Source organism: Seriola aureovittata, chromosome 19, assembly GCF_021018895.1.
Source record: "Seriola aureovittata isolate HTS-2021-v1 ecotype China chromosome 19, ASM2101889v1, whole genome shotgun sequence".
In the NCBI taxonomy this organism is placed as follows: domain Eukaryota; kingdom Metazoa; phylum Chordata; class Actinopteri; order Carangiformes; family Carangidae; genus Seriola; species Seriola aureovittata.
In genome coordinates this window covers 9459557-9483107 of record NC_079382.1, presented here as the reverse complement: position 1 = coordinate 9483107, position 23551 = coordinate 9459557, and the positions used below count along the sequence as shown (strand labels likewise).

The 23551-nt window shown below is 39.3% G+C and overlaps 1 protein-coding gene across 1 annotated transcript in view; it reads right to left on the bottom strand.

Moving 5' to 3' along the window:
- Window positions 1-571: 571 nt before the first annotated feature.
- The window catches only part of nkain2 (sodium/potassium transporting ATPase interacting 2), a 79309-nt gene continuing 56329 nt past the window's right edge, over window positions 572-23551 (bottom strand). Inside the window, exons 5-7 of the mRNA XM_056404830.1 lie at window positions 13404-13464; window positions 8104-8185; window positions 572-5319 (exon numbers count right to left, since the gene is read on the bottom strand). Coding sequence (XP_056260805.1) covers window positions 5310-5319; window positions 8104-8185; window positions 13404-13464 — 153 coding nt within the window. The 3' untranslated portion in view covers window positions 572-5309. The remainder of the gene's footprint in view (window positions 5320-8103; window positions 8186-13403; window positions 13465-23551) is intronic.

Here is a 23551-nt window from a genome sequence, read left to right as displayed (position 1 = left end):
TGCCAGTCTCAGTTTATTACATAAAGCCAGAGAACCCATCAGACGTTTTCAGGAGTGTGCAGCTCCACACTATGCAGGTCCAAAAGTGGGGACGGTGTGCAGTCGAATAAATATTTAAACTACTTCTAAACCTGAGCGGTTACTCTACCAGAAACTCAGCTGAATGCATCTGTAAAGAGGGTTTTTCTACCACACTCAAGAGGTTTTCAGTCTTAATTGGGTATTTATTTCATGTTTTACTTAAACACTACTATTCTCAAGGATTTATACATTGAATTTGCACTGGTATACTTCCTTGGCAAAGGAATAGTAGTGCTTCCTGGCAATGGGTTTGTGTTTGAGTAAGTAGAGGAGATACTGATGTACTCTATGACTGATAAGGATGTATGAACTTAAAATAGTGATCAGGGTTTGTGTTTTTCCCTAAGTTGTCTTTTAGGAACCTGTTTGAGAGGCTTTATTTCAATAACCTAGGCTGTGAATACTTTGTCATTTGCATGCATAATGTAGCAGATAGAAATAATTTGTGTACAAAAAAATGTCTGAAACGTGTCAGAGAACAGAGGACACATTATAGACTTTCTTCACTGTCTACTTTATTCCCAACTGTCTAGTTTATGTACAGTCAGTCTCCTGTGGGAAAACCATCAGAAAAAGAGGAGTTAAACCAACATAGATGGTTTTAGTCATTGGTGAACATTAACAAATCAACCCAGAGCCACAGAGAAAGATTAGAGTATTTTTCCACCTGCAGTTAGTGGCATATTCCTGCATTGAAGTATTGACAGTGTGGTGTTTGTTAATGTAATACGATTATGTGTTATTGCACTCTCTGAGCTCGCTTAAATTAATTTCAGATTAAATGAAAGCAAAGGGAGTCTCAGAGAATTAGACAAATATATTTACATTTTTTTACTGTCTACAATACACAGTGGCCCGCTACATAAAGTAGCTGAGCTAGGTGGCGGAGTACCTCAGGGTTCTGTCATGGATCCTACACTTTTCTTGCTTGATAATCTTCTCTGAACATCTGTCCGTGCTGTTCTCACTAGTTTGAAGTGAATGAGGTCAGTTGGCAACAGGTGATGTCACATACGTCTGAGCACTCATCACAGTTTAGCAATATTAGAAGAATTTTTTTCCTTGTTAAACTCTAAATAAATGATAACTAAAGATGTTATTTCAACTTTAACTTTGATCGTTGCTTATTTAGTCATAAATATTTTAGACTATAGAGAATTCCTTAAGATTTGGAATTCTTTGGAGACTTTAAACTGTAAAAACACTAAAACACTATTTCTATAAAGCTGACAATGCTGAATTCAGCTTATCAAATGCAAATTTTCTTTTCAGATTCTGTGAAAAACTTGCCAAATGCAGACTTTGTCTTTCCTTTTTATTCTGACATTTACTCAATACCATATTAATAACTGTAACTGTATGCTCCACAACTGTAAAGAATGGAGTAGTTAAATATCAGGAGAGACCATGTAACTTTACAATGTTTGGCTCAATGGCTTGGCTCCAGCTTCTTCTTTACATTTTTAATTCTCTTTGTATGGAAGTGCATTTTTAGATCTACAGACAAAAGCTCTATTGACTGTTCCAAAGTCTAAATGAGATCAAGCAACTCTGAAGATAAATAATGGATTATCTAGATTGTGTCTATTATTAATGTTATTATTACTTTACAATATATTATTACTGTTGTTATTGCTGTTAATTAACAATCTTTGATGAGTTCTTCTTCTACTTGAAATTTCTGTTAAGTTCGGAGCAGGTTGTGGCTTTGCAGGTTGTGGGTTAAGAGCTGTTCAGTTCACCATGACACAGAAAACAACATATCGCGGTACAAAGTCTCTCTCAGACACACTCACACACGCACGCACACACACACACGTGCACACACACACACGCACACACACACACACACACACACATATTTGGGTCACATTAGATATCTGGAATTCTTTCTGTTTCTGTGTATATTTGCTTCAGTTTGTTAAATCTGGTATTTCGGTTGATATTGATTCCACATTGCCAGCTAATAATCAATTTATCTGAGTCCTTAAGACAAATAAATTAACAAATGAATTCACTTTCAGTTCAAATGATAACATTTGCTAATGACATAACCAACTATCTTTTCAAATGAAGCTTCAAAATAATGGATATGTGACCTTTTTTACAGTTCCTGATTAGAATTTACCAAAAAGACACTTTATCTGCAGTGAATTTGTTTATCACAAAGCAATGCGTAGTGTTGTTTGGCAATTAATATAAATTAATAATGTAAAGTTAATTATGTGCTGAAGTGAAAGTGAATTTCCAGTCTTTACAGAAGGTTTAATGAAAGAATTATAGACTATAGTGCAACTAATTCTCTTTCCCCCCTTTCTCCTCTTACTCTCTCATTTCACATACACTGTACAATTAGAAGAAATAAAACATAGTAGTCCCACTTGTACACAACATCATACATTAGTAGTCAACTAGAAAAAACAGTAAACACGGCCACATGTGATTAAAAAACGTCTAGAAGTTCAAAGTTACATTTCATCGTTTTACATTGTAGTAGCTATTTTTCTCCTTTACTTGGCAGACATTTCAGACTGTGTTATTTATAGAAAAATCACAAAGTTCACATTTAGGACTCTTTGAAGAGAGTTGAGGAGCATTCAACAAACCAAACAGTTCCCATTTTAAGTAGCTAGTTAGTCACACGCAGCATGAGATTAAATACGCAATAGTTTGGAAACACCTCATGCAAACACATAAAATGTTGTTTCTGTCCTCCAGAGTGACAGTGGAGCCACGTGGGGCAGTGATTCTGAACATAACCCACAGAGTTTTGTTAAAAAAACAGATAAACTGCTGAAGATAACTGGCCGAGGGGGAGTGAGGGGGCGGACGGTGGACTTTGAGATCAGTTTGTAGAGCGAAACGGTCTGTGAGTCCATCCTCATGTCAAGAGAAGCCACTCTTTTTCCCCCAAAAAATTTTTTTTTGATATACGGAGAAGGCCTCAAACTTTTGGTCCACTGATTGCAACACAAATGCAACACGTTTAGCCACATTTCCAGAAGGAATCAGTTGGTTTTCTGAACATAAAAAAAATAAAAATAAAAAATAAATAAAAAATAAAAACAGAAAACCTGCTGGTCGTCTGGAATGCCAATGTGGTTGTTTTTTTTTTTTTTGTTTGTTTTTTTAATATTTGTGATATCCTTGCTATTTTTCTTATATGGGAACCAGAGAAAAGTGAACCTGAGACCCATTATTTTTGGTCCCAGTCTGTGGTGTTCAGAAACCAGGCTTTACAGATGTCCATGCAGTGATTCGGTTGGCACTTTCAACATTAAAATTTGAGTAGTGAGGTGAGAGGGGGCAGCTGCTAAGTCTCTGGCATTCCTCTGGTATCATTTTCTCCTCATAGGTCTGCAGGCGAAGATGGATGCTTACGGTGTCAGCGTCTGTTGTTTTCTTTTTCTTTCTTTCACCAAGCTTTGTTATCCACTAGCGGTTTGAGTTGCAATACAAGAACAATAATAAAAAAACTCATCAAATAATTGTCTAACTTAGAGGCTTCTCTGCTCCCACATGATGATGACGCCACTTTTCAGCTTTCCGTCACTTTTTTTATGATACAAAAATGCCAATCCGTGACAAGATTCAGGCCACTTTGACTGTGATTGTCATTTCTGTAAAGGGTGTGTCTTTTTCCTCTGTGTAAGCATTGCCTGTGGAAGAGTTTGACTGCTTTTGAACTATTTCTGTTATTAAAAAGAGCTGGATGCTGCAGACGATAAGGCTGATTGGGCACTTTATCTGGCTTCCAGCATTTTTTCCTAAATATAATTTTCTTTTTTTTTTTTTAAAAAAAAGGGTAAAACTTGCCTGCTGAGAGAGATGGGTGTGGGGTTGCCAAGAGGACTGAGGGTGATGGGATACTGTTGCCCGACCTCAATCGCTCTTCTGTGGTTGTTTTCTCTGTCATGTTCTATCTGTCTCTATCTCCCTTTACCTGTCTGTCTTGGATGGAAGACAAAATATTTAGACAGCAAGGGACCAAAGAAATACATCTGGAACAACTGTCCTGTCTGTATTAATATGGAAGAAAACATCCCATGGTGTTTGGGATGCTGCAGCTAAAAAGTGTCTCTCTTGAGTCTCCTGTCTGCCTCCATGTCTGCCTGTCTATCTACCTGTTGCCCCTGTCAGTCAAATGTTCAGTCTTTCTGTCTGACAGACAGAATTCCTGTTGTAAACATTGTTAAGATTCACATTAGTAGTAAAAAAGTTAAGTGGTAGGTCTGTTATAAGTATGTGTGTGCATGCATGTGTGTATTCACATATGCATTTCTTAATGCCTGTATGTGTGTATGTGACTGTCTGCTTCCTGTACAAATGTACATATGTGATGACAATATGTAAATCTACGCGTCACACTGTTATTTAACATTCAGAGTTTTTGATGAAACAACAGGGTAAAATGTGTAGCATGTAGTCGCGCTTGAGTCCAGTCTATACTTATATCAAGCCTCCATCTTTGCACTCGCTCTTACCCAAATGCACCATAAAGAAATCTTAGAAAAATGAAGTCTGACATTCCTTGATCGGTAGTCTTGTTCGGAGATGCTTGGTCAGTTTGGTTAAAGTCCGGTGTCTAATCTGTCAGGCACAATGAGCAAAAGAGTTCCAGAGACGGTGAAACAGGCTCCATTGTGTACACACGGATGCATCTCTGGGGTTTTTTTTTTAACTCTTTGGTCAGGCATATCTGCAATTGGGAGCTGTTAGATACCACAACACTTGAGAAAGCAAATGATTTCTGCAGTAGCGTGAAGGAACAAGGCTCCATGTTAACATTTCTCTGACGGCAGGAATCCATGAGTTCTCACTGGAAGAAACACATCACCAATGAGTCTTTGCATCCCTTTGCTTTCCTTCACAATGTAGATAGCAAACAACACAGGAGGAGGCGAGCCACTGGCGCCAGATTGTGTCCCTCAAAGTCAGACAAAAGCATATGTCCTGCAGTTACCATGTTCAACCACACGAGGTCAGTGTTTCATCAGGAACACACCTAACTGCATTTAAAAACAACAGACATGCAGATCAGGGAAGCCTTCTGACAAAGTACTAAGGGTAATTGTAGGTCAAGTCGCAGAATATCTTAGTGTCTTCTGTATCCCGTCTACCTGTCTGTGTTTCAGTTGTTGTTAATAAAAAAGACAGTTGGAGTAGTAAAAGCAGGATGTTAAGCAGTGGTGGTTGGTAAGGCAGCACTCCTGGAGTATATCCTGGGTTTACTTTGACCTGGAGAGGAGAAGAGAGGAGAGAGGAGAGGGTTATACAAAATACTGACAGAATCCCTTTCATTGCTCCAGTATAGATTTAAAGATTGGCAAGTCATTATTTAAAGGCATGTTGAGCATCCAGTTTAATGAACGTACAGTATATTTGACGCTGTCATTCAGTAGACTGTGAAGAATATGTTTCATGTAACTTTAAAGCTACTTGAAAAATATGGGGCAGAAGGTTTAGAGGTTAATGATGAAATGCAAAGCGGTGCATTTGCTTAGTATTGTCCTTGATAAAATAATTCACTAAAAAACATAATGTTGCTTGATGAGAACATCAGAAGCACTTGTCTGGTGTATTTTATGAAAGATAATAACACTCAAGAGACAGATTAACACTCTCATGGGTATACTGTCTCTCTGGTACTTTCCCCCCAAAATATTAAACATGCATGAGAATAAAAAGATATAAAAAATATCAGGAAAAATAGGAAAAGATGCTAACTATTTGCTCGGTTGCAAACACACTCAAAATCAAAAAAGTGTTGACACAGTAAAGTGAGACCATGTACCTTTTTAGAGAGGAAAAAGCACATTCTCCCTCTTACAAATCAAAGGTATATTCATACGTGATGGTCTGGTATGACCAGTAAATTGTGGTGGCTAATGTTAGGTAAAATTAGCAAAGTATAAGTAATTAATGCCTCATAATGGGCATTTTTGGGTGAGTTTGCTGACTTCATGACTCTTCTCCACTTACACTACCGTTACAGTGGTTAAGTATTTTAGCTAAATGCTTAAGTAGTAGTATAGTATATATAGTATATACAGTAGCATAATCTTGTTTAAGGGGAATTATTATCGTTAACACAGCTTTAATACACCTTTATTAAATACAATTCTTAGATGAAACCTCCTGCTATAGAACTGATACCAATCTGCAATGTTTTCTCAGTGTCCTGGGTTCCTGTGGAAAATTTCCTATATTTATGATATAAAGCTTTTGATCGTTGAACTAAATGAACTCTCTAACAATCCAATCAGCCATAGGGTTGTAACAAAAGCTTCAGAAATAAAACATAAATTATAGGAAATGTATTATGACAATCCGGTGTTTGTTGTAGTAGTTGTATTTTATTTGTATGTGTTATAATGCTTTTGAAATTATGGTTAACTCCCTTTCTCTCATTTGAATGTACAGAATTAACTCATTTTTTATAAAAGATAAAGGAGTCAAAAGTCTGGAGATGGTCATTGTTGTGAAGCTACTTGTGTGTGTGCGTGTGTGTGTGTGTGTGTGTGTGTGTGGAAGGAGGTGGGGGGCGGGTTTCCTTTTGGATGGTACAGCTGATGCTGTTTTATTGGTCCCGCTGGCCAGAGCCAATAAAAACCACCAAAGTGAAGGGACAACAGCTGGGGAACAATGATAGCATATTGATGATGTTTGTGTACGTGTGTGCGCACATATACATCTGTGTGTACATTAATGTGTGTTGAAGCACAAGCTGTCCATCAGCACATTTGATGTGTGTGCTTAGATGTTTGTGAGGCCAGCACAACGTGTTTGTGTGTTCTTGAGTGCTTGCCTCTGTGTGTGTAGCAGATACGTGTAGTCGTAGTCCAGCTTTTGTGTGTGTGTGTGTGTGTGTGTGTGTGTGTGTGTGTGTTTGTGTTTGTGTTTGTAGCCATTATCTTGGGGGTCGATGATTTATGATCTGTGTTATGGCTTCCACAGGGGACATATAAAACTACAGAATGGCCCTTTATTGCCTTTCTTCTTTGTTTAGTCCTATGTTTCATCCATCACTGTGTTTCTCATCTTCCCATCTCTCTCTCTCTCTCTCTCTGTCTCCACTACTCTCTCGCCCATCTTGATCTCAATTTCTCTTTGTCCATCTCTCCCTCTCCGTTCGTCTGCATCTCTCTCTAATTCGCTCCAGCTCTTCTCTCTAATAAAAACAATTATTGATAACCTGTCGGCTGCACATCAGTGGAAGCACCATTATTCTGCCTTGTTGTTTGTTAAAGTGGTGTAGCTTTTGTTGTATTGCTTGGTGCTTTCTACAGAACAAAGTGAGACCATGAGATTGATGCAGGGCTGTCTGAGGGTTGTTGTGTTATTCCATTGGCTCTTCGACCTAAGAATAGCTTAAGATCTTGTTGAAGCTGGAATCCACAGTCTCAGGAAAATAATACTCAGTCTCAGGAAATCACCATAGAGACACAAAATAAAAGCTTCCAAAACAACAAAAATCCATTTCACAACACTACAATAATACTCGAGGGGATACCTTTTCCATTCACCGTAGGTAAAATGGTTGGCAAGCAATTATGAAAACCAACTTCAGCATGAATGACATCAAGGATACAACAGTTTTCATCACATACCCCTCCTTTGGCTGCAGCGTGTGAGGGGAGTGATAAAAGTGCTACAACAGTGACAACTGATGAGACCTTGTGATGATAAATGCTAAGACCTTATGCTGATGCAGCGAGAATGTGCTCATATCATCCCATGCAGACCTCAAGATATCAAACACAGATGAAAATTACTCCCTAAACACAGTTTGCTGTCTACGGCAAGGTTGAATTTAAGAGGGCGAGACCTGTCAGCCTCCCACTTGCAAATCTAAAACCTATTTCCTCGCTTTTACAAAGATTAAAGGAAGCCAGGAATACAAACTTTTTTTGTGAACATTAAGCCCAATAAATGGTATTCCATCCTATATTTGTGATTACATAATGTTGTGTGTATGTACTTATAGACAGACATAGATAAATGGAGTATAACTATACTCACATGTACATGGGCTGTAGTTGAAGGTGGGAGGTCTTCTGGGGGCCCTGGTAACCGTACGAGTCGAACCCTCCTATAAAGTCAACTGCACAAAAAAACATAAATTAGAGAGAGTGTATGCCCAACTGGGAACCTTCCCACCACAGATGATTCATTGTATTAAGCGTCCTACACCTACAGATTCCTCAACAGTACATTTTGTACAAGAAACACCACCACCATCACTGCTCTTAGTGCCAATCGGAGTTGTAGGCATAAAACCGCTTTGAGTGAAAATTCGGTCTCAACTGTATGAAAATCCTGCGATTCAAATCTAAATCTATTTTTAGCTAGAAGACTAAGACTTATGCAGCGATATATTTATGACTTGAGAATACTCTTAACGCCTAAATTATCAAGGATAGCTCCGCAGATTCCCAGGCTGAGGAGCTGCCAGCAGGTGGTTGCTTTCCTCAGACTGAGGCAGAGAGCCTGGACTTTTGAAGAGGAAGCCACGATATTTTTTTTACTTTGATGTTGTAGAGCTCATAAAAGGGTCTTCCTTGCCTTGATCAGCAGCATACTTTTTTATTCATTCAGAGAGATTTCCTAACATTAAGTACAATGTGGAATCTGGCTGTCACTGCAGAGATGAAAGTAGCTATAAGTTCACCTCAAGTCTGCAATAAGGAGGGATATACATTAAGTCCAAATATCATGTTCGAACCAACACAGTCAGCCGGGTTTGATTTCCAACAAATGCACCGACTACTAGGGCTGACCTGGATGCCTCGAAGCTTTGAAGCTTCGACTGTTGCCATGGCAATCGACATCTAAATCAGTATGAATGCTGTGTTTTTTTTTTATATGCATTACAACAAAAATCCAAAATAGCCCACGAGGGAAGAAATAGTCATCCAATTATTCCTTATGCATCAACATTAATTATTATTTTTAGTTATTCTCAGACAAGGACATTTAATCCTAATGATAGCTTTGTGCGTTATAGCTCTGAGCTAACGTTACCAGCGTCCCAATCCTGGGACAGTGACACATGACCACGTGACATTCTGACAAGTTGCAACAACGCCGGCAGGATGTTGGAAAGGTCAAGCGTCTGGGATAACTTCCAAATTTGTAAAGACGACCCCAAAAAGTCGAGTGGCAGATATGCCAAAGGAAACGGGCATATCACAAATTGACGAGTTTGGCAAATCACCTGAAATCTTATCAGCTTAGCCGTGTCTGATGTTAGTGCGACCTTCATGGAAACAAAGTATAGCGGTCAGAGTTATGTCCTCGTCTCTTCTACCCCCTCCCCCACATCGTACCACTCCACTGTACAACTTGTCATTTTCACATTTTGGTTTTTGTACAGATTTAACAAGCAAGAGATAACACATTAATAAGTCAGATTTAGAGATGTTAGTATAAGGATTTTTAACCTTGGACTGAGCCAGGCTAGCTGTTTCCGAAACCATTTGTCTTGTTATATTGCAGCATTGGAGTTTTTAAGAGCTGTTCAAGTCTGTGAGGGTATCTGTCCTCACATAGCCTACCTTCCTTGTTCTTTCAATCTGGTGGATTGTCATTATAAGTCACCACATCTTTTTCACACTTCCCTCCCTTAATCCTCCTAATGTATGCATGTGAAATTTTGATTATACCACGCAACGGGACAACAGATGATCTTCTTTGTCTATCAGCAGTTTCCCAGGACTGCTGCAATATGGTGATACTTTATGATCATTCAGCTCATTATTGTTGTTCTGACAGACAATGCAGAGCCATTGCCTGTGCTTGATGCACTCCTTCTTTGTGTGGATCCTTTTGTGGAGGAATGGCCTGGTGTGAACGGTGAGGTTTTCCTGCTGATTCATGCTGCAGTCAAATAGTCTCAGCAGACTTTCTGCCATGCACGACCCTTTGAACACAAGAGGAAATGGAGCCCCTAACCTTGTCACTGTGCTGCCTATCAAGCTGTAGTGGCCCAATTTAAAAATTCAGATATGTTATTCAAAAGGCTCAGGACTGTCAAATGAGCACGTGAAACCATGAACAAGCCTATCGTGAAGCCAGGAACTGCAAACGGATCTGTAAAGATTTTACTGGTCAAACATTAAACAGCAGTAACAAACTGAGATTTCCTGAATTTCTACAGTCAAATTATTGCGGTTATTTTTCAGTTGTTAATGTTTGCTACTGACTGAAGAGCCAAAACACATCTTACACAAAGACTGATCATACAAAGACTGCTTCAGTAATCTTAAGGTGTGTGTGTCTGTGTGTGTGTGTGTGTGTGTGTGTGTTATTCCTGTTTACAAGTGTGTTTGATAAGAATCTGCCTGACACATTTGAGTAGCTGTGAGACAGATAAGACTGACTATAATGATTAATCTCCCCACACAGACACAACCACACACACACACACACACACACACACACATACTCACACATGCACAGAATAATTATCAGAGTAATTAGCTTTCTCAGCAACTCAAAATCTTCATTGGTCCTCTGTGAGTATTAGCGTCTTCACCCAAGGCGCTTTTCCCTACTAAGCTCCCTGATTATAGTTTAGTCTCCCAGACTGCATTATTGCGCAGCGCTTTCCACAGCCACATTCAGGACTTAAGGCTTGGCAACATGATTATTACAATGGATCCTAGAATTATTATGGAGAAAAATTATCTTTTTCTTATGTGAAAATGTAGCAAGTGGCATGATGCTGCCATAGTGTACATATTCATTAAGCCTTATTAGTGGCCTGAAACCTCAATTTGAGTCCCGATTCCTGCCGATAACATTTGTCCCATGAGAAGCAGTGTGAAAATGACTCATGTAGCTTATTATTGTTCCTCTGTGTGGAGTGTGAATGTCTTCCCCGTGTCTGTGTGGGTTCCCTCGGTGTGTTCTTGTTTCCTCCCACAGTCCAAAGACACACAGTTTAGGTAGGTGGGATCTCTTGCCTATACATGTTAATGTGAGTGTGAATGTGTTGGTCAGTATGTGTTAGCCCCATGATAGACTGGCGACCTGTCCAGGGTGTACTCTGCAGATAGGCTCCAGCTCCACTCTACTTTCAAAAGTATAAGCGCTTTAGAAAATGGATGAACAGATGGTCAGCTGATTTTGTATAGAGCTGAAATATGCCTGAAAACTTGTTTTTACATTTTAGGTTTTTCTCTAAGACATTAAATATTCAGGACTACGTAAGAAAAAATCAGGTTCTCAGTTACTATTTATTAGCAGTTTGACAGTGCTGGCAAAATATGCAAACAAAACTGCCCCAAAACTGCAACTATGTTCTGATTCAAATGTTGCTACACTGACTGGTGCACGGAAATACTGCACATCGTGTCATTACATTTTCCAACTGAGCTCTGCTGACATCAAATTAGTGAAAAAATGAAGGAAAAAAAAAGTGACATAACCAAAGCACAAAAGTAAAGCAAAAAGCCAAATAATAACTGTAAGACATCAATTATTTAGACTCAAAACAAGTGGCATTTTTAAATTTCCTGTCATCACAAAGCTCATTAAAATGCGCTGTTGAAAATTAATCTCAAAATAACCTCTGAAATTTAATTATACTCCATAAAAATGGGACTCTGAACTGAACTTTGATTTTAACAATCAGATGATTCAATATTTAACTGTGACCTCATTGAACCCAGACGTTGTTTATCACAAAAGGAGTGTAAAAACAGTAGCAGCTCTTGTATCCAGTGCTCTCCTAGTTTCATAACAGCTGCTGTTTTTCAGAAAAAACATTCCTCCGTCAATCTCAATCCTCAGTCTGCTTAAGGCAGGAAGGAAAGCAGGACAACTTGTCTACACTCAGTGATTTTAACTATTTCCACTGATGCAGCCTGCATTTATTACCTATCAATATTTATGTGTTAGCAAACAGCATCCTCAATCCAGTGTTGAATAAGACATGCCTGGGTATTGATCCTCCTGCAGAACAGCTGCGTCTACTTTAATGGAATAACTAAATTGATGGGCTCAGGTAAATGGGCTCATTCAAGTTAATGCTCACAGAGACACACAGCATTTAAAATGCAACAATCAAAGAATTAACATACTGATTTCCCTCATTTTCCTCACTCTTACCGGTATTACACTTCAAATGCAATTCATTTAGACTGTCAAAATGCTTACTAAATGATAGTCAATGTTGCCTTTTACTGTACAAATTGCACATTTCCCAATCAACATGGTTGTATTGATGAACTGATAAAAGACTGAATAAAGATAAATAATGTGTGAATGGATGAGCGATTATCTTTCCTCGCTCTTTGAGTCTCTACTCTTTGTTTTTCGTAATGACTGTTTCTTGGTTTTGGTGGCTAAGTTTGTGGGGTGGGGGCGTATGAATGAAAGACTTTGATCTAGCATGAATCTACCTAGCTCTCTTAATCCTCCACTCTCTCATTGTCGTCTGTCTCCCTTCATGTGTTACTGTAAATAAATGAGCCCAGCTGTGACACTTAGAAACTACAAGTTTCACACAAATTTCTGTCCAAGCATCAGTAAAAGCAGTCCAAGATGACGTCATTCAAACCTGTTGCTTTCTCAACTCATGTTTTTTTAACACAATCTGCAACTGTTAGCATGCTGTGCTAACTAATGATCACCATGGAACAAATTATTAACCAAGCCAAACAGGGTTACATTAAAATGAAATAAGACTCTGAGCTTACATTTTCCTCATACTTAAAATACTAGGACTAACTAATTCTACAGTACTATACAGAAACATTCTTGTTTTTTTATTTCATCGTCTTTTAATGTTTCAGGTGAGGATGCTAACCTTTTGCCTGGGACATGTAACTTTAGCTTCAGTCTTTTAGCATAATATCATTGGGTAGCCATCAAACACATATAAGACTCCTTTACAAGATTCTTTTTATAAAACAAGTCAGATGGAAACATGAAAAAGTCAGTCAACACATGGAGCTAATGTTAGCTTAATCAGCTAGCTAGCTACAGCTGATAAAATCTTCCAGCGACAGTTGTTATTTCAGCCAACAAATCAACGGTCTTTGGCTAGAAATGAGACACTGGCTTTTTTCTACCTGTCTGAAATCAAGGACCCATTGTTTAAAAAATAACTGAGATGGTAAACATTATGTGCCTGGCGGGAACAGAAAGCTTGACAGGCACAGCAACAGCTTAGCAAACACTCATTTGATGTGAGAAACTTTTACCACAGGGTAAATATAAACACCTTCATTATTATTATTATTATTTTTGGATAATTTGCTAAATGTAAGTGTACATTCCTGAATGAAAGTCATTGTGTATGACTGTGTACTTACAGCTATCCTCTTCTTCAGAGATGAGCTTGACCACGTAGCAGGCGTAGATAAACCCCACCAACTAGAGACAAAGAGAGCATAGATAAAGAATAAATGAAGCATAAATGAAGTGTAGACAGACAGACAACACAGACAGATAGACAGATAGATAGATAGCTTAGAAAACAGACAGAGAGAGACATCAGGTGTTGGTGTAAGTGGAGCAGAGCAGCACTGTGGTATTTGGCTCCAAAATAGAGCACTTGAATCACTGGCCACACACACACACACACACACACACACACAGTTTCACTATACCTGTGCGGACAACTCATTGACATAATGCATTCCCTCGACCCTTATCCTAACCTTGACCATCAAAATAAAGTGACCCTAATCTAACCCAAAAAAAGAGTCTTAACCCTCAAAATGCAGTCTCTACCCATGGGGACTGCAATTTTTGTTACCACAGTGACACAAGTCCCCTTGGGTTAGTGTGTATTAAGGTTTAAATCCCCACCAGGATATTAAAACAATCCCATACACACACTGAATGTCTGGTGTCTTCAATGACAACCACAAGGTTATGCTTACAGAGTCGCACTTATATTGTTTTAATATATATAATACAAACACAAAAGACAGAATTGTCACAACCTGTGGGTATTCTCACATAACTGAGACTGAAATTGAATTTTCATCTCCTTCCATTTCTTTGGTGTTGAAATGTCAGGGCAGATAGTTTTACATTTGTCGCCATCGTCAAAATGAAAACCTCACACCACCACCCACTCTGACAGGGTATTGTTGTTTGGAGCTTGTAGCGAAATACAGAAGTGTACCTCACATTGTTCTACCTCATCTGTTTGAGGCCATTCATAAACCTGAAAAACAATAACGGCTGCAGACTGAACTATCCAAAGGGGGGTTACAGTGCTGTTCTTTTGTGTGCTGTGATTGATACCAAAAAAAGATAGTATTAAATGTGTGTGTGCAGTGTTTAGACAGGAATACAGCAGTCCACATTAGCGGAACACCTTGGCTCTCTGATCTGCTACCTCACTGGCTGTCTGTTTCCAAGGCAACCGATAGGAGGTAATTCATTGGCGCAAAGATGTGAGAGGGTGTGGTCAACTTAGGGTCAGCATTTTCGTGACCTTATTACCCTGCAATGATACAAGAGGAAAGAGAGACAGAGAGAGAAAAGAAATGTGGGAAGATACAGGCAGATGGGGGTGGAGGTATAGCTACAATATGTGTTTTTATGAGTTATTAAACCAACATATTATGCTGAATAAGGCAGCCTTATTGTTCAAATCAGCGTAGGAAAAAGGACATTGACCTGGTTGGTATTCTATTGACTACATGGGCGCGCGCGCCCGCACACACACACAGACACACAGACAGACACACACACACACACACACACACACACACACACACACACACACACACACAGACACACAGCCATACAAAAGCACATAAACACACAGCAAGCTGCGAATGTGAGCAACTGCATTTGAAATTCTGTGTATATCTCAAGGTCTTGACCTCATTTAGTCTAAATAATGTTCAGCTCCCAGAGCTCCTCTCTCCTTCATCCTTTTCTCATACACTCTCCCCTCACTCACCGTTTCCTTCCTGCTTCCTGCTTCTCTTCTTTGTCTCTTTCCCCCTACATCCCTACTTCCTTCCTCCACCTTTTCTGTATTTCTCCCAGTCTCTCCCCTCTCCTGGCTCTGACAAGTAAATGAGTCATACAAATACAGTGTTTTGCTCAGTTGGGGATGAATTTACTTTAAGCTGAGCCAAATACTGGAAGTAGACAATGCTGCCAGTATCAGCATGGGGATCAACAGTGATGGGAAAATCAATTTGGATAACATAGGAGGCTTTATGTAGCAGGAATGCCTTGAAAAATTACCACTGCTCAAAGACTTTACTGGCTGCAAAATCTCAGTTGTCACTGCCACTGACAGGAGTTAAGCAGAATTCCTTTATTTTGAAAGATTAACACGACCTCGCCCGTGCCACTGACTGCCTCCCCTGTCTACTGCCACTCCAGCTACGATGATTAATATTAGTATCCATTTCAAAGGAGACTTTAAATGTTACAAAGTCAAAATGTTGTTTAAAAGACTTTCAAGAGTGCGGGGACTTTTCTGTCACATGGCGTAAACGCTGATCCAGAACCCGTTCTGTTGTCTGCAGGCTCATTGCCTCTGAAAATGACTTTTGGGTGCAGTTTTGTTAGCACCACTGAACAGAGTGCAGAGAGCCGTGCCCACGCTGCAATGGAGAACATTTGATCAGCTGTGACAGAGTGCGTTTCTCTGCACATCAATATCCTGTTAATATTCTGGATAGTCAAGTACTCTGTTTTGGTGTTGCTGCATGTAAACATAATATCCTGTTTACAATAACCCTGATTATATCTTCTACCGATAACCACGGTGCACCAATATTAGCTATGACGTGTTTGCTTCTTATCGTATTTTTTTGTTGGAGTTCTGGGTCCTAACTGGGTTCGTGTATGGAGTTATATTTGGACTATCTTGTTCATGAACATTGAAAAGTTATGTATTTAGCATTTTGAGTTTTGCAGGGATAAAAAGTTAGCAAAAACATATTTTATATCTAACGTACATAACAGAATTTCCCGGTTCAGTTGTTGTTATGACTAAAGATGTAGATCAAAATACTTCCAAACATCCATCCACCTCTCTTAGCCCACAGTGCTGTGTTCATATGACACTGACATTCTCCTTCAAGGTAACTTTATTTATTTCTTTTCTATTTTACTCACAGTGACTCATACATTGAAGGTCGCAGCATCCAGATTATTATATTGCTGCCAAGTGAAATCAGAAAACAAGCATGGGGTTTTACAGAGGTTTATTTTTGGGGAAAAAGTAAGATGGGAAATTTAACTGAATAGCTGATCTGCTGTCAGAGATTACACTTGAGCTTCAGGTGTATCTCAACAGACTTCAATATCATTCAATATTTTAACTATTTAAAGTGACTGAACTGCAAATTTTCATTTCTAGTTTCACCATTTTTGAGGAGTTAATGAACAGTTAACAACTACAGAGTGGTAATAATGGTGACTGACAGTGTGAGTGTGGGAAAAAAAAAAAAAAAACGGATTTGTTGTACTAAATATTTCTCCCCCGTGTTGCAGCTTCTGTCTGCATTTAGATGGACAGAATTAAAGTGAGCTGCTCCCAGGTTCTTCAGGCAGAGGACGTCGGCCCCTTTTTTCATTTTGTCTGTGTAAAACTGAAGGATGTTCGGTGTGACGAGTGAAAATAAAAACAGCGTCACTTCAGCATGGACTCAGGCAGGATCCCTGACCTGATAGGCCTAACAAGCAATAACTTGTACAACTTTGCCACTTCACCTCACAGAGGCATGTACCTCATTCAGAGCAGAAAACACTTCTATGGGGTTTTGTGTGCACGGTGTCACACACTATTCCAGGAGGCAGCAAGGCAGTCTTTATTCCATTTCTCAACCATACTGTTCAGCAGGGGCTTGTTGCCATGGTAAACACAGCCGCAAATGTAGATAAGTATGCAAGAGTAAGTCAGCAAAACCAAGTGAAATTATCTTAAGGGGAAGGGAGAGTAATGGTTTGGATAATAAACTGTCAAATGTACATGTTCTTGCCTCTCCACAATAGTTGACTGTAAAATCTTTCCCCTTCAGAGCTTGAACAGAATGTTCTGAACAAGTGTTTGCAATGATGATGACTGCGAAGCGGGCTTCTTGCACTGCAGATACACCCTCAAGTTTCCCCATTTATGGCCATTTTATGCCGAGGCACAGAGCCGCATGGTTTCAACGTTTTGCCCTGAAGTTTATCTACAGCTTCTTGGGAAGTGTGATCCTAGCTCCCATTTTGCCTTTTTATCAGGTTTGTCTGTGACAAACACTAATTAGGGCATTTTAGAGAATGAAATGAGGGTGCTGCAGTGGTTAGCACTGTCACATCAAAGCAACACTGTCCTGGGTTTGAACCTGCCAGCCAGCTATGACCTCAGAAGTCATTTGAATTGGCAACTGTGCTCTCTGTGTTTATTTGTCAGCCATGTAATAGACTGCTGCTGTCCAGGGTGTCTCCTGCCTCTTATGACTCTGGGTCATAAAGAACTATCTCCCTGATGGTACTGGTCTTTGTTTCTCCAGGCATACTCCCTAGACATACGACACACTGAGTGGAAAGATAATGTGGTGGCTGTGGCTGATGCACTTCATCATACATTACATGCCAGTGATTGTGTTCTCATCATCTTTGAGGTCTGTCTCTCATAGCTTCTAGGTACCAGTGGCTGAGGTGGGGTGTGTGTGTGTGTGTGTGTGTGTGTGCGTGTGTGTGTGTGTGTGTGTGTGTGTGTGTGTGTGTGTGTGTGTGTGTGTGTGTGTGTTTATGCAGGTTCCTGGTTGGGTGGAGCTAGAAGCCATCAGGGACGTGGAGGCAGCTGGCCACTGTCCTCCACCTAGATTATATAAACCTCTCCATCCTGGCACTAAGGAGGCTCCCTCTTTGCACCACATCATCTTCTGTTGGAGTTTTAATTTTCTGTTTAGTTAATTTAGGATTTCTTTTGTTAGTCCGCCACTTGCTCAATCTGCCAACCTCATTTGTTGAATTTACCATTTTTGTTATCTTTGTTAAACCCCCCCACCACCACCACCAATTTCTGTTTAATAAAATTCCTTTGTTTTACAAACATCCACGCATGCCTTCTCTCATTTGCTATGGTCTCAGAGCCGGGCCATAACAATATACACATATATACATATGAGACAGTACTTATAGGCACAGAGGTGATTAGAGCTAAATGCTAATGTCAGCATGCCAACATGCTTACAGTTACAACATTAATATGCTAATGTTTAGCAGATGTAATGTTAACCATCTTTGCTTATTAGCACATTAACACAAAGTACATCAGAGACTGATGGGAATGTCATTAGTTTTGCAGGTATTTTGTTATAAACCAAAGACCAAAGTGGTGGAGCGACTGACCAACAGACATTGCTAGGAGGGCTAAAAATTCACAATGTAAAAAACTTGAAAATTTGAAAAGTTCAAGAGGTTACTGTAAATAACTTAATCCTAATGTTTTTCTATTACATTTAATAACAAAAAAGGATTTTCAAAATGTTTTTAAGTAAGGATTTAGCTTATAATGCCAGGATTCTTATACATTAGCAGATTTATTAGTAGATTCTTCTGTCATCCTATAGATAAAAGCTCTCTAAAAACCTTACAGATAACACTGTGCCCAAAATGGCCAAGAGTCCCATAAAAGTGTAGGGCTGTATTACCCACGTGGAAATAAAAGTAGAAAAAGATAACTGAATCATCATTCTCTCCTACAATAATCAAGTCCTAAAAGCTCCCATAGCAGAGATTCTGAGAACACCTGGAAGTTTTGAAAGGAGCTCAGGGAGAAATTAGTTGAATGTCAAACAGCTGGTGTTCAATAAGGAAAGGAAAACCTGCAATATGTGTTCTGCATAGTCTGAGACCACATATCCAGGGAAAGCATCATGGGAGGAGACCTTTTAGAAGAGCAAGGACAGATGCCAGGGGAAGGCGGCTATAGGTCAGTCACCCACTGACGCAGACTGTCCTCCACCAAGGAGGAAGATGAGGTTGCATTTTGCCAAAACAATCAAAGTGGGAAGTGCTGATGCCACTGAATCAGCTCCCTCAAGGTCTGTAAAACTTGTAAACCTGAATCAGCTCACAGGTTGATATACGACTAACATCTCAGCAAATGATGACGTTATTTAGATCCATGATGAATTCTGTCCCATTGTCTACTTCTTTAGCCCCACAACCTTCTTTGCTGATGAAGACTTGTAGAGTTGTTGTCTATCTGTCTGATAATCTTGCTTTGTATTGAATGAATTGCCCTGTGATGAAAACGTATTCATCTCAAATGAAAGAATCCATTACTGCTGCATCATCGTCCTGCAGATAAATTGTGCTGTGATGAAGGTGTCACATCCATTGGATTAAATCTGTTTATGTGCTGTTGATGACTGTTTATAGTCAAACTAATGTTTTGCACCAGTTTCTTCCCCCAGTGCTCTCTGTAAATCATTTTTGATGAAAATATTTTGTCAGTGAATCAGAGCTGCATTGAAAAAAATCACTGTAATATCACAATCAACAATTTTGTCTAATCACTTTCACCTAAATTTGTTTGTGCCATTTGATGCTGGTATAAAACTCCACAACTATTACAGCAACAATCAATGAAGCACAAATGAAGTAAACTGCACCATCAACCTTGCTCACCCAAGAAGGAAGCTTGTTTTCATCTCATGTCACAGCTCTTATGTGCAACAATTTTGCAGCTGCCATCTACCATCCCTTGTTGCACACTTTTGTTTAATTGATTTAAGAATTTCAGTGTTACCTGTCTTCATTTGAAAAAACAAAGACAAAAGAGGAAAGGTTTTACTTATTCAGCAAATATGGGATTAGCGCTGCAGAGCACAGCGGTTGCCTTGGTTGACTGACATTCAATTCTCATGCCATTGTTCTTTCTCTTTCCCTTCTTTTCTCTGATCTTTGAATAACAACGGCTATGAAAACCAATCTGGTCCCAGTGCTGCTTCCATGAATACAATTTGACCCTGACATGACATCATTGTCTGGTGTCAACGACAACAATGTCACATTCAATCCAGTCAATAAAAATGAAAATAAAAACAACACTTCATATGCTAATGACTCAATTTCCTGCTTTCCCAATGATGAACGAGGAGAGCTTGGGATGTCTACAGCTTCTCCCTGGATTCCTCTGTATGAAAATTACAGCTGATCGTTCACAGATGTCTTTGTTTTAAATTCTTTTTTAAAAATGTATCTTAACATTTCATTTCTATTTCATGTGCTGCATTGTATGTGATAGAAATCGTTACAAGTCAACATTTCATCTTATTCTTTTTTTTCATTTTAAGCGACCTAATAACAGAGACCTAATAAAGTTTATACTGGCAGCTGGTTACAGGCTATTTTTGCAGAACTATCTCAACATTTTCGATTTTACACCAGAAATATGTCAAGGACATGAGCCAATTTAGAGCACAATCTATTTGACTATGGGTTTTGATAGTGTTGGGTATTTGGTTTAAAGTGATGGTAATTAGTACACATTCTCTCAGTCAGCTTTGCTCAATGTTGATAAAAAGGTGTAGCATGCAAACAAGCAGGCAAAGCTAATGACAATTTTCTTCATGTGAAACCATTACGCGTCATAGTCAAGGTTATTTGACTGTTTGCAGTGGAAGGCTGAGTGTATGGAGGATTTCCATCCTACCAAAAACAACAGTGATTTTGCTGATTAGTTCCTCCACTCTGGCTGAGGTTATGTTAATCACTTAAATTACTTGCTGGCATGAACTCTAGACCACTGAGCCAACAGGAAGCCTCATTTTAGATGTTTTTTTTCATGACGTATCATTTAATTATCACTATCTGTGGTATTAGCAAAAAACCTGTAATCACAGAACTCACACATGTTGCTACAGTTTGGCAGTGATGGCGATACATTTCATTGAGGACTCTCTGAGTGTGCCTGGAGAATACCTATGCTCAGTTTCAGCTCAGATATTCATACTGTGCACCAGATTGTAAAGGGTGAGACTGATTTTTCAAAAACAGTCAAACCAGTCAAACCAGTGACTGCAAACTAGATATTACAAGTCAGTTAATCAGTTAGGTGTCAGGTGTGAAAGGTCATTTTATTTTCATATAAATGCTCTTATCTGACGCGGAAATAAAAAATAAAAAAACTTGGCAAGACTTGGTGTGTGTTCAGATCAGAACTTCTACAAAATAGTTTGTAACTCTGTAAGCCGTAAACAAAATCCAGCTCACAGTCAGTGAGCCAGTTAGACCAGTCCATCACATACCCAATTGACCACCCGGCCAAACAAAAACATTCTCTGCCAAACAAGACTGCATATGCCTCAATGGCTGTTCTGGCTGTTTTTTTTCTTTGTATCTTGTTCACTCAAAAGTGCCTTGATTTCCGGAAAACATCTGCCCAAACAGTCACAACTCCTAGTTTTCCCCTGCAGGAAATCTGTAAGCCAGCCAGCTAACCAGTAAATTATGCACACAGCCAGTCACTTTACAGCCCAACCCAACCCAACCATACCCTAACCCCTCACTTAGTCACCCAGTCGACTGGTTGAACGTATGTTATTAAGCACCTTGACAGTGTTTCCACCAATTACAGTAAACCAGCCAGCCCATCAGCCAGCGGACCAGTTACACTGTTGAGTGTGTGCTCATGAAGCATGACAGTTTTCCACACACCAATTACAGCTAGACAGTGGTACAGCTGTGTGGTGGCTTGGCACTCAGCCACACTATAAGTACCCCTATCGATTGACAGAGAGACACAGAGAGTGCATGTGGAGAGCGGGTGAGAGAGACAGTCATGCTAAGTGAGGGAGGAAGATGCAGAATGAAAAATAAAAGAGGCAGGCAGACTGAAACTCCCAATCTCTGTCTCTCTGTCTGTAATGGTGTAATGATGCATGCAGTCACATTCAAGTGTTGGTTTGTTTATTGCATGTGCGTCTGTATTCATATGTATGTGTACACCCAGAAAAAAACAGAGCAGCAGTACAGAGAAGACTCGGATGAAAAGTGACAGGCCTCCCTCATTCCCGCTCTTTATTTCTCTCTCTGCTGTCTCTTTTGATCCTGCTAATTATCGCAGTTTGACAGTGCAGTAGAGGAAGAAATACAGAGGGCGAGGGTAAGAAACAAGCAGAGGAAAACAAAAAGAACAAAATCGTTTTTGCAACAATGAAATAAGACAGAAAAAGCAAGAGAAAGAGACACAAAAATATTGAGACAGAGAGGGAGAGTCTCTAAAGCGGCTATCCAGCCCATTCTGTGTTAATGAGGGCATGAAGTTATTAACTTAATGGAGCCTCAATGCTTTATTTAACTGTAAAACAGATACCACAAAGTTGCCCACCATTCGCTGACCAATTGCAACAGACAAAGGAGTTGGCATGGTCGTAATACACTTTAGAATCCATTAAATCTAATGTACTAGTGAGTGTAACTGTATAAAACATCAGTTGAATAATAATTCATTTCAAAGGACTATGTCATTACTGTGTATTACTTCTCTACACACAAAAACATTCACAGTAACTTACATATTTATGCACTAGACTGCTAACTAGCTTTTGAACATAGTGTTTGTTTGGTAGCTGAAGAGCATGATATTTTTCTCAGTAGTTGGTAGAAAAAAAAACAAAAACAACTATAAGTAGTATGAATGTTGGACTTTGGAGATTTGTTTTGTAGAAAGAGCGTTGATTACAAATGAAAGCTAATGTCACCTGGCCTCTTGTAGATGTACGGTTTGCTAACCCATTCGCCCAGTTTATAATATTTTTATGTCATGTTGCAGCTTGTTTCACTACCGCTAACTGGCCCATAAAACAAAGAATGCTTGTTCTTTTATTTACAGTGCTGGAGTCCCTATATGTTTAGCCTAACGAAGCATAAATACTTGAAGCAAGGGGAAGTCCAACTCTATCTGACTCTGTCCAAAAGTTTAAGATAACATGCCTGTATAAGTACAAGCTACAAAACAAGTACAAGCTAACTAGCATCTTGTTTGTTTAACTCAAACAAGAAATGTAAAAACAACAGTTTGTTTATTTTTTAAGGGGTTACAAGTTTTTTTGTCACAGATTTTATCAGCTGCAGCTAGCTAGCTAATCAGCCCCCATTTTTTCATAATAGTGGTCCGGTAGGCCACAAAATGCTCAGAGTGGACCCACTTAAAAACCAGTCTGTTGCTCTCAGTACTAATTTGCTCATGCTAATGCTGTGCTCACCAACCATCATTAGACAGAGCCAGGCTACTGTAGCTGTTTCCCCCTGCCTCTATTCTTTATGCTAGCTAGGCTAAATAAGTGCTGACTCTAGCTACACAGGTTAAAATTGACTCTTATCAGAAAGAAAGCAAAAAGTATTTTGGAAAATGTTAAACATTTTTTTCACAAACAAATGTCTACCCCCACTGTGAGCAACAGGTGCTACTATTAGTTAGAAGGACATTTAAAGCCATAAACCTAGAACAGCATGTCTACTACATTCAGGTACT